The 20000-nt window shown below is 40.2% G+C and overlaps 1 protein-coding gene across 1 annotated transcript in view; it reads right to left on the reverse strand.

Moving 5' to 3' along the window:
* The window catches only part of LOC128702302 (zwei Ig domain protein zig-8), a 123077-nt gene that overhangs the window by 25671 nt on the left and 77406 nt on the right, over positions 1 to 20000 (reverse strand). Inside the window, exon 2 of the mRNA XM_053796486.2 lies at positions 475 to 549. Within this exon, the coding sequence (XP_053652461.1) occupies positions 475 to 549 (75 nt within the window). The remainder of the gene's footprint in view (positions 1 to 474; positions 550 to 20000) is intronic.

A 20000-nucleotide genomic window follows, 5' to 3' on the forward strand; every position in this document is an offset into this window, starting at 1 on the left:
ACCATTCTTATTATTATTATTATTATTATTGTTATTGTTATTGTTATTGTTATTATTATTATTATTATTATTATTATTATTATTAATAAAAAGGCACTATACTGGAACAATATTATTAATATTAATAAAAAGTCACTATATTGGAACAATATTAATATTAATAAAAAGGCACAATACTGGAACAATACACAAATAACCTGCACATAACAAAAAAACTTATGGCTACATTTCGATCCAAATCGGACCGAAACGTCGTAATAATTTCTCTCCTGTTTGCGAGCTATGTATGCCCGTGCGTTCGTTTGTTCTTCACTCGCATTGGCTGTCTTATCATAAAATCTACCTTCAAGGGAAGATTAACTCCAGTTCCTCGGAGCAAGAACTCTTCTCCAACATCAAAGTCACCTTCCGTTTAAAGGAGATTTTTAATATAATCTAGAATGGTATACAATTATTTAACGCATGGCAACTTACCTGTATTAAACCTGTGTGTCTCAAGGGCGCCCTTCGTCCTGCGAGGCTGCCACTCCGCACGCTTCCCGGCCGTAACTACCGAAGAACGACAACCTATGTAGACAGGTGGTTTAGAGAACCGACATGTCGATAAATTAGACATATATGTAACACTTAAGAATCTATATTGACGGACTGATTATGTTGACTTCAGGCTGAGAGACTGATTATGTCGACTCCAGGCTGAGGGACTGATTACATTGACTCCTGGCTGAGGGACTGATTACATCGACTCCAGGCTGAGGGACTGATTACATCGACTCCAGGCTGAGGGACTGATTACATCGACTCCAGGCTAAGGGACTGATTACATCTACTCCTGGCTGAGGGACTGATTACATCGACTCCAGGCTGAGGGACTGATTACATCGACTCCAGGCTGAGGGACTGATTACATCGACTCCAGGCTGAGGGACTGATTACCTCAAACTCCTTTTGATCATCATTCTCCTTCGCACAGGACTGATGAAGGCACTGCGTGGCGAAACATTTCCTCAGTATAGATACCCAAGTCTTGCATATGTGTCTAGGTTATTAAGAACAACCTATGTTACTATACGGGAATCATACGTGAAAGATCGGAGGTTAGGGATTAGGGGTCAAAGGTGAAAGGGTCAGGGATTAGGGGGTCAGAGGTCAAGGAGATGTAGATAAATGGTTCAGAGAACCGGCGCCACACAATGACTTCATCAGTTTTATACAAAAAAAGAATAGTGAAGATCGGGAGAAGATTGAAGTGATCAGTCCCTCAGCCTGGAGTCAATTAGTCCATCAATCTTGATAATTACAGCATATGCAGACAGGTGAAGATGGCCGGTTGCTCGACATTAATTAGACCACCTTCTGACTCTCTTTCTCTGGAAATGTTTACCACGGAGGAGGTTAATGCCTGTCACTGCTGCCACTTTAGAGACACAGGTTTTTAACAAGTACTAGCCCACCCAACCAGTAGCTTATGGCTGTTCTAAACTGTCCTTTTCAAGGCAGTATATAATTAACTAATTTTTTAATAAAAAAATATCACTGGTCCTATATATAAAATATTCTATCGTTTGTAATAATATTACAGTATTAATATGCTGTGCTATACAGTCTGCATTGGTGTCAGTAATGCAAAAAATTTTTTGCAAACGGACCACGGGATTAAACCTCACTTACTATTTATTTTTTAAAATATTAATTTTGAAATCAGTGACAAATGCCTTACAGGTCACACTTTTTTCTCCCATCCTTGACCAGAGGACTAAATACACAAATAACCCGCACATAAAAGAGAGAAGCTTACGACGACGTTTCGGTTCGACTTGGACCATTGACAAAGTAACTTTGTCAATGGTCCAAGTCGGACCGAAACGTCGTCGTAAGCTTCTCTCTTTTATGTGCGGGTTATTTGTGTATCGTTCCAGTCACGGTATTGTGCCTTTTTGTTATTTATTCAGAGGACTAAATGGCTGAAATTCTCAATGCTTATTCACCAAACCGAGAGTATGTGCTGGATACTCGCAATTATAAAAGATTATCAGAGAAAAGCTGGAGCTAAGCTTAATTTTTTTAATTTACCTAGGAAAGGGGAGGGGGTGCTGGAGTTTAAATATCTCGTAAGCGGCTTTATCAAATTGCTTACAAAAATCTATTCAGTGGCATTAAGGCAGTTGACTGTTCTGTTTATTTTTCCTGCTATTTAGCTAATCTCTCCAAAATGGGTGTAAAATATTTAATCGTTCTTCTATTTTTTTTTTAAAAACCAGTCTTCTTCCACCAAGGTAAGGCGACGTGTAAAAGAAGAAACGCTTTCACCGTCATTCACACCATCACCGTCTTGCCAGAAGCACGCCGAAATTTCAAGTTCAAACTGCGATATTCACATACTTCCTTCAGAGAGCAGACACTACATCTCTCACCTCCAGGACTCAAGTCCGACTAACCAGTTTTCCTGAATCTCTTCATATAAGTTACCTTCCTCGTACTCGAACTCATTAAAATTAAGTTCTTTCTAAAATTTTCTCTTATACGTTTATGGATATATTTCTTTAATTTATGTTAATGTAAAATTTAATAATTTTGTACCAAAAGAGCATTAGAAAACTTACCTAACCTTATTATAACAAGCGCAATTTAATTTAGCCTAATCCAACTAAATATAATTTAGATAAGTTTGTAATAATTTAATAATAAACAAACACAATGAAATATACTTTTTTCGTTAGGTTCAAAATTATTTTTGCGAAATTATTGCATATACAAATTATCGCGTGCTTCATTCGGGCACGAAGAACGTTGCTATTTAAGCTAAAATAGCAAGTTTTACCTATTCGGCACGGCATATATATATATATATATATATATATATATATATATATATATATATAAAATATATTTAGTTGGGTTAGGCTAAAATAAATTGTTCTTGTTATATATATATATATATATATATATAAATATATATATATATATATATATATATATATATATATATATATATATATATATATATATATATATATATAATTGTAACCAGTAGTATTGATCAATAACAACACTGCACTAGCCGAGGACTCGAACCCATGTTGCACTGGCCCGCCTCATGGTAAACTAGAACCACATGACGCCTTAACCCACAGGAACACCTACTGGGTGGAATGGATGGTCCTGTGGGTTAAAGCGTCATGTGGTTCTAGCTCACCATGAGGCGGGCCAGTACAACATGGGTTCGAGTCCTTGGCTAGTGCAGTGTACATAAAGTTACGGATTTTAATTAATAACTCATAAAACACTTCACAAAACTGTTTATAAAAATTTCATGCCATAGTCAAAATGCGGATAAATATTAACTTTAAATATTCAGCTTTCTGGATAATCTGCCCCAAAAAATATATATCATATAATGAAAAAATTCTTTGAAAATTAAGAATATAAAATTCTTTTTTTTTTTTTTGGCGCAGAGATTCACAGTCAGTAGGGAATTTTTTTTCTATGTATTACCCTGTTGGACAAAAATTTCATCAGATTTTTCGATGCCGTCAGTGAGTTTTATACCAACAGGTAAAAATGATATAATAACACCAAGTTAATTTTTCTTCTTTTTTCTCAGACTAGCCGGAGGACGACAAATTTATGAAGTGTTTGTAGCTGTCATAGGCTGTACGCACCTTAATTTATGAAGTGTTTGTAGCTGTCATAGGCTGTACGCACCTTAATTTATGTAGTGTTTGTAGCTGTCATAGGCTGTACGCACCTTAATTTATGAAGTGTTTGTAGCTGTCATAGGCTGTACGCACCTTAATTTATGAAGTGTTTGTAGCTGTCATAGGCTGTACGCACCTTAATTTATGAAGTGTTTGTAGCTGTCATAGGCTGTACGCACCTTAATTTATGAAGTGTTTGTAGCTGTCATAGGCTGTACGCACCTTAATTTATGTAGTGTTTGTAGCTGTCATAGGCTGTACGCACCTTAATTTATGTAGTGTTTGTAGCTGTCATAGGCTGTACGCACCTTAATTTATGAAGTGTTTGTAGCTGTCATAGGCTGTACGCACCTTAATTTTGGATCCTAATTCTTCATGAAAAAATCAGAAAATGTAAAAAAAATAAACTGAAAATATTTCAAAAGTGAAAACAAACTAGAAAATATTTTAAAAGCAATAAAATACGATTTTTTATAAAGGTTAGGAAATGGAAAGAAAAAAAAAGGGAAAAGTAAAAGAAATAAGAAAAATGGTAAAAATATGATAACATTAGAAGAATAAATAAAGTAGAAGTATAATTATGATCATAGTTATATACTGCCTCCAGTATATAACTATGATCATAATTTTTAAAGGGGTGGACCAGTAAGCCAGCGGAAGACTGGCTTACTGGTGGGTTATCACATGACTAAGACCAGCGTCAGGAGACACTTGTTTCCTCACAAACCTAACCTAACCTAACCTAACCTAACCTAACCTAACCTAACCTAACCTTACCTAACCTAACCTAACCTAACCTAACCTAACCTAACCTAACCTAACCTAACCTAACCTAACCTAACCTTACCTAACCTAACCTAACCTAACCTAACCTTACCTAACCTAACCTAACCTAACCTAACCTAACCTAACCTAACCTAACCTTACCTTACCTAACCTAACCTAACCTAACCTAACCTAACCTAACCTTACCTAACCTAACCTAACCTAACCTAACCTAACCTAACCTAACCTTACCTAACCTAACCTAACCTAACCTAACCTAACCTTACCTTACCTTACCTAACCTTACCTAACCTAACCTAACCTAACCTAACCTAACCTAACCTTACCTTACCTTACCTAACCTAACCTAACCTAACCTAACCTAACCTAACCTTACCTAACCTAACCTAACCTAACCTAACCTTACCTTACCTTACCTAACCTAACCTAACCTTACCTAACTTCACCTAACCTAACCTAACCTTAACTAACTTCACCTAACCTAACCTAACCTAACCTAACCTTACCTAACCTAACCTAACCTTACCTAATCTAACCTTACCTAACCTAACCTTACCTAACCTAACCTAACCTTACCTAACCTAACCTAACCTAACCTAACCTAACCTAACCTAACCTTACCTAACCTAACCTAACCTTACCTAACCTAACCTAACCTTACCTAACCTAACCTAACCTAACCTTACCTAACCTAACCTAACCTTACCTAACCTAACCTAACCTTACCTAACCTAACCTAACCTAACCTTAGCTAACCTAACCTAACCTAACCTTAGCTAACCTAACCTAACCTAACCTAACCTTACCTAGCCTAACCTAAAATCAACTCTGTATTCAACTGAGGAAGCCTGTTGTGTATTCGACACGTTTCGCTAGTAAAAACACCTAAGTGTTGCACATGTATCTACTTCACTTATTTTTGGGTTTTGTATGCCATTAATATAATGATATAATTAGATTTAAGGTGTTTAATATCGTCAAATTGAAGAATAAGCCACATTTGCCACACCTAAGTATCAAAATTTGAAACACGTTTCGCCCACCAGGAACTTTCTCAGTCTCTCAGATGTGTCTCAAGAACACATTCCTGCTCGTCTATTAAGTCACCAACTTGTTCTCATTAGTCCCAGCCTGTTAATAAATCTTAACTTAAATTTCCATAGTAATATCTCATATTTTTAAATTAATCATATGACATCATTATTTTCATTAAAAAAAAATTGCATATTTTTCACCAAATTTCCATTTTTTTTTTCACTAAATCCTCATAGAACATTCAACATTTTTTTTAAATATTCAGTAACTGTCAGACGAAACTAAATAGAAAACGGAAAACATTTATTTTGCTTTTCACATATATTAGTCTTGGGTAAATAGTCAACTATGAGTAATCAGCTTTGATACGAGGAAGTGGAGGATTGCTCCAGTTCCTCGGATCAAAAGGCCTAGTCGTGAAGGGTCTTCCAGTCAAGCTAAGAAATATGCAAATAAAAACACGTACATAAGAACATAAGAAAGAAGGAACACTGCAGGAGGCCTACTGGCCCATGCGAGGCAGGTTCAAGTCTTCTGGTGTTAAGGAGAGCGTGTATGGAACACAGGTCATGTATCCCTGATGAGTAGTGTACACAGAGGTGAACACGACGCCCAGGAATGTTGGCAGGCGAGAACAGGAATCATGTCTATGAAACGACAATGTACACAGGCAGCAGCAGGAAACTGGCTTGACAAACATGATACGTATAGCCCGGGATTTCGGACAACGGAACAACAGGAGGACTGTGGGCAATTTAGGTGTGCTAAAAAAAAAAGAAAGTGAAACTGAAATAGCTTTTTTTTCTTTCTCTGGATTGTAATTACACCTTTTAATATATGACGATGTGATGAAAATTTTGGACCAGACGACTCGAGTTGGTAATTTACGAGAGGACAGTGTAGCACAGATTAACGAGCAGCCGGGAGATCACCTGGAATTTTTGACCTTTATATATATATATATATATATATATATATATATATATATATATATATATATAAGAACTTTTATTTATCCTAGGCTGTGGAGAACATGTAAGCTTTTAGCAGGATAACTCACAGCTCTGATGCAGGGTTGCCACTCTCCCAACACAACTTGTGACCTTCCTGGTCTTTGAAACATTAGACTACTGCCTGAGATGAGCCATTCTACCTGACTACTACCTCAGTTCAGCCACTCTACCTGACTACTACCTCAGTTCAGCCACTCTACCTGACTACTACCTCAGTTCAGCCACTCTACCTGACTACTACCTCTGCTATGCTACACCACCAGGGGACACTTTCTCAACTGGGCCACACGATCACGCTGCTTCTGCTGGGCCACACAGTTTACGAGGAATGAAGATCACAATATTCGTGACCTACTAATGGCTGAGGACAGACCGAAACGCCATCTTCAAAATTTTATCTCTTCTATGTGACTTACCTGTAAATACCTGTAGTTTGCACTTAGTGTTCAATATCACATCTCTGTGTTAATAGTCTTTTAGGTCGTTCGACCATTGATTTTAATATTCAATTCAAGTACTTGGCCTTCCCAAATTGCTCTTATCATATACATAATGATCACGACATCGACGCTGGGATTAAAAGCAGGAAAAATAACACTTTGTAATGACACCATCAGCGCCCAGTAACTCAAGATAATGCCACACAGACTCAAAGGAAAATTGCAAGAGACTTTTAGCAGATTAAACCACACTAATTCCAGCTGTCAGAGCTAGTAGTTATCCCGAGATGTCAGTGGACGTGGCCAGGGAGCACACTGCCTCTTCTAGGGTATAGGTTGGGATCAAATGTTACCACCTGGCCGGCTGTTGGAGTTCATTTAAAACAATGATCTTCAAACATGGGATGATTAGATTTGGTTTCTAACGTTGCTGTTACTGTTATTATTGTTGCTATTACGTTTATTATTATTATTATTATTATTATTATTATTATTATTATTATTATTATTATTATTATTATTATTATTATTATTATTATTATCATTTTATTATTATAATCACATTTATTAGAAATACAGTAACAGACAGAAACACACACACACACACACACACACACACACACACACACACACACACACACACACACACACACACACACACACACACACACACACACACACACACACACACACACACACAAGTTGATGTGACTGGCTGACGGAAGCTAAGAATTTCTAACTCGTTAAAGTTTCCCAGAGACGTAAAAATAATAAAAGGCTGCCTGCATACGTTTTATTGTATCCAGTCCAGCACGATGCTCTTACGAAGAACATCTCTCTCTCTCTCTCTCTCTCTCTCTCTCTCTTTCAAAATCATAATAACACTTGATTTAAAGTAAGAATTGTTCGTGACTTATTATTATGGTAGATGAAAGCAGGCGAGGGGGCAGCAGGTCATGGCTTGAAGCAGGGGCAGCAGGTCATGGCTTGAAGCAGAGGCAGCAGGTGGCTTGAGGCTAGGAAACCTCAGGTCATGGCTTCAGGAATGCAGGTCCTGCCTTCTAACTGACTTAACGGGGGGCAGTAATCTCAAAATATGTGCCAAATTGCAGACAGCAAAAAGGCTTTTAGCTTGAAATTGCATCTTTGCAAATTTGGCAGTAAAATAGCAGGTGGGGTCGTAACAGCAGTAGTGGTAGTTAGGTCCCATCAACGTGATTGGTCGTTGGGCATTGATACAGGATCGTAGTTTCGCCCTCGCTGCCCCGTCTTCACCTACATCAGGACGTTACCGGAGTCTCACTGCTTTTTAAACATTCCTCTCGAGTTTGGCTCCCTTTTAAGTCCTCACTTTGATCATTTCTTGGGGTAATTTACAATAATTTACCTGTGTAGTTCATCCACATTTCGATTAAGACCATCACTTTGAATTAACTTAAAAGAGAATTAACGTAAAAACATATTTCTTATTCAGGCTGATCGCATTTCATTGACCACATTATTATTATTATTATTATAATCAAGGGGGAAGCGCTAAACCCGGAGGATTATACTGAGGGGGGATGTGGAAAGCATTCAGGCTTAATTCGGGGAACTGGAGCACAGATCCAATTCCCTAAATCAAGAGCCCCTCACCAACATCAAGGAACCTTCCTTGAGGGGTCCATTGATCACAGATATTACAGAATTTTTTTTTTTAACGTATTAACTCTTTATACACCTCTACCTTTACAAATGTATCTACTGTCACCTGTACATTTGTATGTACCTCTCCATGAACATACATGGCAGCTCTACAAGCTAGCATGCAAACAAACACAAAACAAACGCGGAAGTATGCGAATAAATCAACACGCAAGTGGAACAAAGATGTTAGCCAAACATGCACACACAAGAGCAAACACACCAGTACAAACAAAGACACAAGCCAAACGCACAATCACATGCATGCAAATTTAACGGACAATTTAAGCTCTTTAGAGAAAATTTAGTAAACGACGTCACCCCTCTCGCTATTTCTCCAGTGTCGCTCGTGTCGCCTGTGTCGCGCTCTTAAGACAATTTTGTAATCGGAACGAAGCCACAAATGTTGCTTTGTTGTCTTAAAGGAGACAAGATGGTGGAGGCTATTCCATCTCTGTTTTCCCTTCTTCTCATTCCCTTTCTCTTCCCCGTCTTCCCCCTTTTCTCTCTCTCTCTCTCTCTCTCTCTCTCTCTCTCTCTCTCTCTCTCTCTCTCTCTCTCTCTCACTCTCTCTGCGACTCTTCGTTAAAATTTCTTTCAACAAAAGGATAACAACAGTATCTGGAATAATGTACTGACCACAAAGATTAAACTTAAAAAAGTACACAATTATGCACAATGAAGCTAAATCAGTAGATAACAGTGACATAACTAGCAGTGTGTGGCTGTGAAGATGACCGACGGACACTTGACCGACAGACATTTGACTGAAGAACAATTGGCCGAACGGATATTTCACCGAAAGGACATATGGCCGAAAGGATAATTAGGCTAGGTTAGGTTTGTTATTTCACGGAGTTTTTAATTCTGTTTGATACTTTTATTTCCACTATTTAATGTCTGGGAATCATGCTGTGATGAATTCCAGTTCGGCCAAATGTCCGTCCGGTGAAATGTCCTTCGGAGAAATGTCCTTCGGAGTAATGTTCTTCGATGAAATGTCCTTCTGAGAAATGTCCTTCGGAGAAATGTCCGTGGGCCAAATGTCCAAGAGCGTAACAGTGAGGGTTATTAGCACGTCAAAACTCACATAAAAAATCACAGAGTTAATTACAGGAGTATCGTACAATTTAGCCTCAGAACCATAACCAAATACACAGTTTTTACACTATTATCTCCATATCTTTACCTTTGTAAGACACTGGATCATGTTCTTACTAAGGAAACCGACTTAATACAGTCATGTCAGGAGGGAAAATTAGGTATCAGTGGCCAAACATTATTCCATAAAGTTACTAAGTTTGTGTATCTAAATATATGTAAACAAAGGACTAGGAGCCTTTGATACCTTTGATAAGGTACGTTCAGATATCAGTAACACAAACACTTCTTAAATGTGGACTAAAATGCATGTAATTAATTTAAAGAAGATGTTATTACGAAAAGTTATACTCATTATATGAGGATAATAAATAAAAATTAGTTTAGATAATAATAAATGTGAATTCGTTATGAGGATCACACGTAACGTTAAGTCTGACGAACTCTTCAGATGGGAAAATCTTAACAATGTTAGAAGGAAGATATAATAAATGATACAGAAAGTATTCTGTACTTTGAGGCCGTGCTTCAGTACTCTTCAGTTTCCTTCTCTACCACTCACTAGTTCTCTCTTTCCTCCATTCCTTCCCATCCACCCATGCTCTCCCACCCACCCTCTCCCATCCATCCATGCCCTCCCACCCACCCTCTCCCACCCACGCGTCTCACTCTCACCAAATACTTCGCCTGTCAATAACATCATCAATAAATCCAGTAGCGTGCCAACACCCTTACCTATCTCCCTTCTCTCGTTTTCGCCTCTCTTCTCCCTCCCTTTCCTACCTATTCTCTTCCCGTTACTCCTCCTCCCTCCCTTTCCACTGTTAGGATTTGTTATCCCATATACTAACCTCCCTAGGATTCCATCTACAGCGGTAGACTAACACCTAGGTACCTATTTACTACCAGGTGAACAAGGGAAATATAGTAGGTATAAGAACAATTCCTTATTAGACTAAAAGGCACAACAGAGAGGCTTTTACAATTCGAAAATAGCCCACATTTTCCGTGGTATTTTTTAGACCTCTCGTTCCTTTCTGGTTATTTAAAAGTTGACTGCTGTAATGATAATGGCTCACTACGAACCGAAACGTCTTTACCAGTTACATACTCCGAGTGTGGTACGGAATTTGGTAGCTAGTTAAGAAAATTAATGCTAGAGCAATCGTTAAGATATTTATATTGGTAACGTTTTGTTTTCTAAGAACCTTATTAAGCTAATAAGTATTAGGTTAGATAAAGCTCTTGGTGCTCGAAATGTCGCCGACATAAATGTCTTAGTGACTGATCATGTGACTTTTTTCCACAACATATCGTCAGTATCTATTATATATATATATATATATATATATATATATATATATATATATATATATATATATATATATATATATATATATATATATATATATATATATAATATATATATATATATATATATATATAAATATATATATATGATAAGTTGAAAAACAAGACACTCTCCTTGCTTTTGGCATACACTTTAAATAACCCTACCCATCCTTAACCCACCCTACCCTACCTTAACGTACTCTACCCTACCTTAACCCACCCTACCCTACCTTAACGTACTCTACCCTACCTTAACCCACCCTACCCTACCTTAACGTACTCTACCCTACCTTAACCCACCCTACTCTACCTAAACCTACCCTACCATACCTTAACCTACCCTACCTTACCTTAACCTATCCTACCCTACCTAAACCTACCCGACCTTACCTTAACCTACCCTGCCCTACCTTAACCTACCCTACCCTACCTTAACCTACCCTACCCTACCCTACCTTAACCTACCCTACCCTACCTAAACCTACATGACCTTACTATAACCCACCTACCCTACCTTAACCTACCCTACCCTACCTAAACCTACATGACCTTACTATAACCCACTCTACCCTACCTTAACCCACCCTACCCTACCTTAACCTACCCTACCCTACCATAACCTACCCTACCCTACCTTAACCCACCCTACCCTACCTTAACCCACCCTACCCTACCTTAACCCACCCTACCCTACCTTAACCCACCCTACTCTACCCTAACCCACCCTATCCTACCTTAACCTATCCTACCTTACCTTAACCCACTCTACCCTACCTTAACCTACCTACCCTACCATAGCCTACCCTACCTTCCATAACCAACCCTACCCTACCTTACCCTACCCTACCCTACCCTACCTTAACCCACCCTACCCTACCTCAACCCATCCTACCCTACCTTAACCCACCCTACCCTACCTTAACTTACCCTACCCTACCTTAACCTACACTACCCTACATTAACCCACCCTACTCTACCTAAACCTACCCTACCATACCTTAACCTACCCTACCTTACCTTAACCTATCCTACCCTACCTTAACCCACCCTACCCTACCTTAACCTACCCTACCCTACCTAAACCTACCCGACCTTACCATAACCCACCCTACCCTACCTTAACCCACCCTACCCTACCTTAACCTAACCTACCCTACCTTAACCTAACCTACCCTACCTAAACCTACCCGACCTTACCATAACCCACCCTACCCTACCTTAACCCACCCTGTCCTACCTTAACCTATCCTACCTTACCTTAACCCACTCTACCCTACCTTAACCTACTCTACCTTAACCCACCCTACCCTACCCTACCATAACCTACCCTACCTTCCATAACCAACCCTACCCTACCTTACCCTACCCTACCCTACCTTAACCCACCCTAACCTACCTCAATCCATCCTACCCTACCTTAACCCACCCTACCCTACCTTAACTTACCCTACCCTACCTTAACCTACACTACCCTACCCATCCATCTTCCTCCTCCCTGAACCCAACCCTCATCACACCTTAACTCTACCTTCCCCCCCCCTCACCTTTCCTCTCCATAACTCTGTTTTACCCAACATTTTCTCCCTGCCACTCTCCCTACCCAACATTTGCAACACACCTCCCCACCACTCCCCTATCTACCTCCCCAATCCCTCTTCCTGCCTCAGGACCTTTCCACCTTCCAGCAGACCGTGATTAATGGATGCTTTCGCCTCTTGAAATATAGGCATTGTTATCATTATATATATATATATATATATATATATATATATATATATATATATATATATATATATATATATATATATATATATATATATATATATGCAATAAGAGCACAGTAAAAAGGTTATTTAGCAATATGCAAAATAACCCCTGTGGAAAAATAGCGAATTTCCAATTGCATTTGTGATTCCTCACATTATCAGTAGGTGTGCGTGTGTGTGTGTGTGTTAGTTAGTTAGTTACCATTTTGTCCTAGGCACATGTCGATTAGACACTAGGCCTGTTGTATTTGCGAGTGTGTGTGTGTGTGTGTGTGTGTGTGTGTGTGTGTGTGTGTGTGTGTGTGTGTGTGTGTGTGTGTGTGTGTGTGTGTGTGTGTGTGTATGTGTATGAGTGTGTGTGTGTGTATGAGTGGGTGTGTGTGTGTACTCACCTATTTGTACTCACCTATTTGTGGTTGCAGGGGTTGAGTCTTAGCTCCTGGCCCCGCCTCTTCACCGGTTGCTCTTCACCGGTATGAGTGTGTGTGCGTGTGTGTGTATGAGTTTGTGTATGTGTGTGTGTGTGTGTGTTTATGTGTGTGTGTGTGTGTGTGTGTGTGTGAATTTGTATATGTGTACTCACCTATTTGTACTCACCTATTTGTGGTTGCAGGGGTCGAGTCTTAGCTCCTGGCCCCGCCTCTTCACCGGTTGCTACTGGGCCCTCTCTCTCCCCGCTCCATGAGCTTTATCAAACCTCGTCTTAAAACTGTGTATGGTTCCTGCCTCCACTACGTCATTTTCTAGGCTATTCCACTGCCTGAAAACTCTATAACTGAAGAAATACTTCCTAATATCTCTCTGACTCATTTGTGTCTTCAACTTCCAATTGTGGCCTCTTGTTTCTGTGTCCCCTCCCTGGAACATCCTGTCTTTGTCCACCTTGTCTATTCCACGCAGTATTTTATATGTCGTTATCATGTCTCCCCTGACCCTCCTGTCCTCCAGTGTCGTCAGGCCGATTTCCCTTAATCTTTCTTCATAGGACATTCCCCTTAGCTCTGGAACTAACCTTGTCGCAAACCTTAGTACTTTCTCTAGTTTCTTGACGTGCTTTATCAAGTGCGGGTTCCAAACAGGTGCTGCATACTCCAGTATGGGCCTGACATACACGGTGTACAGTGTCTTGAACGATTCCTTACTAAGGTATCGGAATGCTGTTCTCAGGTTTGCCAGGCGCCCATATGCTGCAGCAGTTATCTGGTTGATGTGTGCTTCCGGAGACATGCTCGGTGTTATACTCACCCCAAGATCTTTCTCCTTGAGTGAGGTTTGCAGTCTTTGGCCACCTAGCCTATACTCGGTCTGTGGTCTTCTGTGCCCTTCCCCTATCTTCATGACTTTGCATTTGGCAGGATTAAATTCGAGAAGTGTGTATGTGTGTGTGTGTGTGTGTTTACTCACCTATTTGTACTCACCTATTTGTGGTTACAGGGGTTGAGACTCAGCTGCTGGTCCCGCCTCTTCACTGGTCGCTACTAGGTCCTCTCTCTCCCTGCTCCATGAGCTTCATCATATCTCGTCTTAAAGCTATGTACAGTTCCTGCCTCCACTACATCACTTGCCAGACTATTCCACTTTTTGACAACTCTATGACTGAAGAAATACTTCCTTACTTCCCTTTGACGCATCTGAGTCTTCAACTTCCAACAGTAACCCCTTATTTCTGCGTCCCATCTCTGGAACATACTGTCTCTGTCCACCTTGTTAATTCCTCGCAGTATTTTGTATGTCTTTATGTCTCTCCTAACCCTCCTGTCCTTCAGTGTCGTCAGACCGATTTCCCTTAACCTTTCTTCGTTGGACATTCCCCTCATCTCCGGAACTAAGATTGTTGTAAACCTTTGCACTTTCTCTAATTTCTTGACGCGCCTGACCAGGTGTGGGTTCCAAACTGGTGCTACATGCTCCAGTATGGACCTGACGTACACGGTGTATAGAGTCTTGAACGATTCCTTACTGGGGTATCGGAACGCTATTCTCGGGTTTGCCAGGAGCCCATATGCTGCAGCATTTGTCTGGTTGATGTGCGCTTCAGTAGATGTGCTCGGTATTAAACTCACCCCAAGATCCTTCTCCTTGGGTGAGGTTTGCAGTCTCTGGCCACCTATCCTATACTCTGTCTGCGGTCTTCTTTGCCTTTCCGGATCTTCATGACTTTGCATTTGGCGGGGTTAAATTGGAGGAGCCAGTTGCTAGACCAGGCTTCCAGTGTGTCCAGGTCTCTTTGTAATCCTGCCTGGTCCCCATTTGACTGAATTCTCCTCATTAACTTCACATCATCTGCAAACAGGGACAGTTCTGAGTATCCCTTCCGTCATGCCATTCACATATTCCAGAAATAGCACTGGTCCTAGGACTTACCCCTGTGGAACGCCACTCATCACAGGCACCCACTCTGATTTCTTGTCACGTACCATGACTCGTTGTTCCCTCCCTGTCAGGTATTCTCTGATCCACTGCAGTGCCCTTTCTATTATACGTGCCTGATCCTCTAGCTTTTACACTAATCTCTTGTGGGGAACTGTGTCGAAGGCCTTCTTGCAGTCCATGAAAATGTAATCTACCCACCTCTCTCTCCCTTGTCTTACTTCTGTTGCCTTGTGTGTGTGTGTGTGTGTGTACTCACCTATTTGTACTCACCTATTTGTGGTTGCAGGGGTCGAGTCACAGCTCCTGGCCCCGCCTCTTCGCTGATTGCTACTAGGTCCTCTCTCTCCCTGCCCCATGAGCTCTATCATACCTCGCCTTAAAACTATGTATGGTTCCTGCCTCCACCACATCACTTTCTAGGCTATTCCATGGCCTGACTACTCTATGACTGAAGAAATACTTCCTAACATCCCTTTGATTCATCTGAGTCTTCAACTTCCAATTGTGACCTCTTGTGTCTGTGTCCCATCTCTGGAACATCCCGTCTTTGTCCACCTCGTCTATTCCGCGCAGTATTTTATATGTCGTTATCATGTCTCCCCTGACCCTCGTGTGTGTGTGTGTGTGTGTGTGTGTGTGTGTGTGTGTGTGTGTGTGTGTGTGTGTGTGTGTGTGTGTGTGTGTGTGTGTGTGTGTGTGTGTGTTTGTGTGTTGTGTATGTGTGTGTGTGTGTGTGTGTGTGTACTCACCTAGCTGAGGTTGCGGGGGTCGAGTCCGAGCTCCTGGCCCCGCCTCTTCACTGATCGCTACTAGGTCACTCTCTCTGAACCGTGAGCTTTATCATACCTCTGCTTAAAGCTATGTATGGATCCTGCCTCCACTACATCGCTTCCCAAACTATTCCACTTACTGACTACTCTGTGTGTGTGTGTGTGTGTGTGTGTGTGTGTGTGTTGTGTACCTACAGAAAGAGAGCAACAAAGCATACAATGATGCTCAAGATAGAGGGGATGAAGCAGCCAGCATCACTGGCAGAGAGCAGCGGCGGTCGTAATAACATCATCAACACACCTCTGCTGCCCGCATTTTCCCCTCTGGCTCCATTCATAACATGATTGTGGGGAGGCGAGAATGAGGGGATGGGAGGAGTGTGTGGGAAGGAGAAAAGATAGTGAAGAGAGAGGGAGAGATGGGGAGATGTGAGCAAGAGACAGGAAACGAGAAAATGGAGAGAAAGAGTGAGAAAGAGAGACGGACAGACAGAGACAGAGGCAGAACCAAAGATGAGAGAGAAAAGAGGAAAAAAGGTTTAGGTGAAAGAAAGAGGAGTGATGAGGAGAGGAAAGAAAAGATGGATTCATAAGAGGGATGGAGATGGGAATAGGAAGAAGTAGAGAGAATGTGATGGAACTTAAATAGAAGTGTTGGATTCCCTTGTAAGATAAAGAAGTTTGTATCATTACCTCAAGAAGACGGTGGAAGATTTTGCTATCCTGGTGGTATTACTACTACCTATCCTCCAGATCTAGTTTATAGTTGATCCACACACACACACACACACACACACACACACACACACACACACACACGTGCTTGTGTGCGTGCGTGACCTGCCGTGTTGGGTCACCCATAAATCATAATCTCCTCTGATCATGGCGAGTGACGTTGGGAAATCATGCGACAAAATTATTATCCGAGACTGCCACAGTCTTCCTGACACTGATAAGAAAACCCCAAGGTTGACAAACCGTAAAATATAAGAAGAAAACCTGAAATTAGGATGATTAACGTCACTGAAAAAATGCTAGGATGAAAAAGGAGAAATCCAAACTGAAAAAATATATCCAGGTAGGAAAAGAAACCCCAGACTGTAGAAGAAACCCTCAATTTGAAAACGAAACCACAGTTAAAAATAAAATTAGACATACCTGAGAAAGCATAAAGGGGTATAAAGGTAAGTAATTTTTTTTCAGATGTCAGGTAAGAGAAATATATTCTAAATTCGAGAAAGACAATATATATATATATACGTATATATATATATATATATATATATATATATATATATATATATATATATATATATATATATATATTGATTTTTTTACAAAATACCAAAAATAAGAGTCAAAGTTAAACATTATATGGGTAATTTTAGTTCTATAGTCTACAAACGTTCCAAGAAATTTATCATAGACTACACGAACGTTCCATGAAATTCATCCTCGACTACACGAACGTTCCAAGAAATTCATCCACGACTACACGAACGTTCCACGAATTTCATCCACGACTACACGAACGTTCCAAGAAATTCATTCTCGACTACACGAACGTTCCACGAAATTCATCCACGACTACACGAACGTTCCAAGAAATTCATCCTTGACTACACGAACGTTCCAAGAAATTCATCCTCGACTACACGAACGTTCCACGAAATTCATCCACGACTACACGAACGTTCCAAGAAATTCATCCTCGACTACACGAACGTTCCACGAAATTCATCCACGACTACACGAACGTTCCAAGAAATTCATCCTTGACTACACGAACGTTCCAAGAAATGCATCCTCGACTACACGAACGTTCCACGAAATTCATCCACGACTACACGAACGTTCCAAGAAATTCATCCTCGACTACACGAACGTTCCACGAAATTCACCCTCTACTACAAGAACGTTCGAAGGAATTAATCTTGCCGTCCTCCCTTCCCCCAACAAACGTTTTAGCTCATTCATTCTCACGGCAACAGGCGTTCCAACTCAGTATTTGCTGGCTTCATTGCTGGACTCGCGAATAAAGGAGAGGACTTCTGGAGCCGGTAATATATTTGTCGACGCAGTAATAACAGGCAGGAGTGAGTCTTGAGAGCTGATTTATTCCTCTCGTGGAACTTAACCGCAGTGTGGAGAAAGAAGTTTTCATTATGGTTTCTACACTGCGGGAAGAATGTACCCGGTGGTAATTTCTGTTGTTGGCGTTTTAATTGATGCCAGCAACAGGAGACACACATAGTTACATAATTCCATTGGCGAGAAATGTCACTGGTTTTAAACACCACATGCTATTTAGTCATCAACTGCACAAAATTTGGATTATAAATTGCAAAATATTTTCATTTTTAATTGAATAAAAAAATTAAAATCATATGAATGCATTTAATCACGAGATTTTTTATTACATTTCTAAAAGCAAACAGTAAAAATGATGGCTAATCAATCACAGAGTTTTCAAGTTAACAGAGATTTTAATTTTCCACTTTTTTTTCTAGATTTTCAGGGGACACCAAGTGCAGACGCTGTTATTACTTCTGTAGCACTTAGCTTTCTAAGGGGAATTTGATCTGCATTTGCAGCACATCCTGCACAACTACAATCCTTCATGTCATCATAGCCAGAAGAAGCACGCTTGATCGGATCCCTCTAAAGATGAGTCGACTATCCTAGGATTTGGCTGGTTAACTAACATATCATAGAAAGGTGGTTGCCTGGGGTAGTTACCTCGCTTCTAGTAACACCTGAAACAGGCAGACCTTCTAGCATATATAACTGGTAAATATAGTACGGTAAATATGCTTAATTCATGCTGCATTTGTGCAGAATTGTGTATACAAACGTTCTAGTTGGGAATGTAAGTTTAATTTTAAAGTTCTGTTTTGTATATTTTAGGTCTTCAGTTCTGATTGAATTCTGACTATTTCTAGCTAGCACATTTATAGTAACCTCCACCCTAGTACTGCGGGTTCTTGGAAAAGTACTGGAGTTCGTGAAAACAACTATAACTCCATCCCACTGTCTCTCTTACTCTCCCTCTCTCTCTTTTACACAGGGTTTTACAAAGTTAGGTTAAGGTTCCTAACTTTACAAACTAAGAGCTGGAGCTCACTTTTCTCCCCCCTCTCTCTCTCTCTCTCTCTCTCTCTCTCTCTCTTCCTCCTTCACTGATTTAACTCAAGAAAGTGGCAGGTATTGATTGACACACAACTCATCATGTGAAACATGGATTACTCATGTCCTTTGAATAGCACCGTGGCGCTCAGGTTGCGTGTCCTGAGCACCTTGACTCACAGGTTGCATGTGCTCAGCACACGCAACCTGTGTGTCGAGGTAAAGAATAAGCAACCTGGACAAAGAGGAATCAAGAAATAATCCTGGATGAGAAAAGAGAAACGATGAAGTTGAGTAAGGAACACAGAATGTGGTTAATTTACAACACATCTGAGTAAATAACAAGGCACAGTGAACACGGGCAAGGAATAACAATCCTGGATAAGGAACAATAACCATGGATAAGGAACAATATTTATGTGCGAGGTATAACAAGCCTGGGTAAGGATCAATAATCAAGGGTAAGGAACAATATTCATGTGTAAGGAATAACAATCCTGGGTAAGGAACAATAATCAAGGGTAAGGAACAATATTCATGTGTAAGGAATAACAATCCTGGGTAAGGAACAATAATCAAGGGTAAGGAACAATATTCATGTGTAAGGAATAACAATCCTGGGTAAGGAACAATAATCAAGGGTAAGGAACAATATTCATGTGTAAGGAATAACAATCCTGGGTAAGGAACAATAATCAAGGGTAAGGAACAATATTCATGTGTAAGGAATAACAATCCTGGGTAAGGAACAATAATCAAGGGTAAGGAACAATATTCATGTGTAAGGAATAACAATCCTGGGTAAGGAACAATAATCAAGGGTAAGGAACAATATTCATGTGTAAGGAATAACAAT

The sequence above is a fragment of the Cherax quadricarinatus genome, chromosome 80, assembly GCF_038502225.1.
Source record: "Cherax quadricarinatus isolate ZL_2023a chromosome 80, ASM3850222v1, whole genome shotgun sequence".
NCBI classification, from domain to species: domain Eukaryota; kingdom Metazoa; phylum Arthropoda; class Malacostraca; order Decapoda; family Parastacidae; genus Cherax; species Cherax quadricarinatus.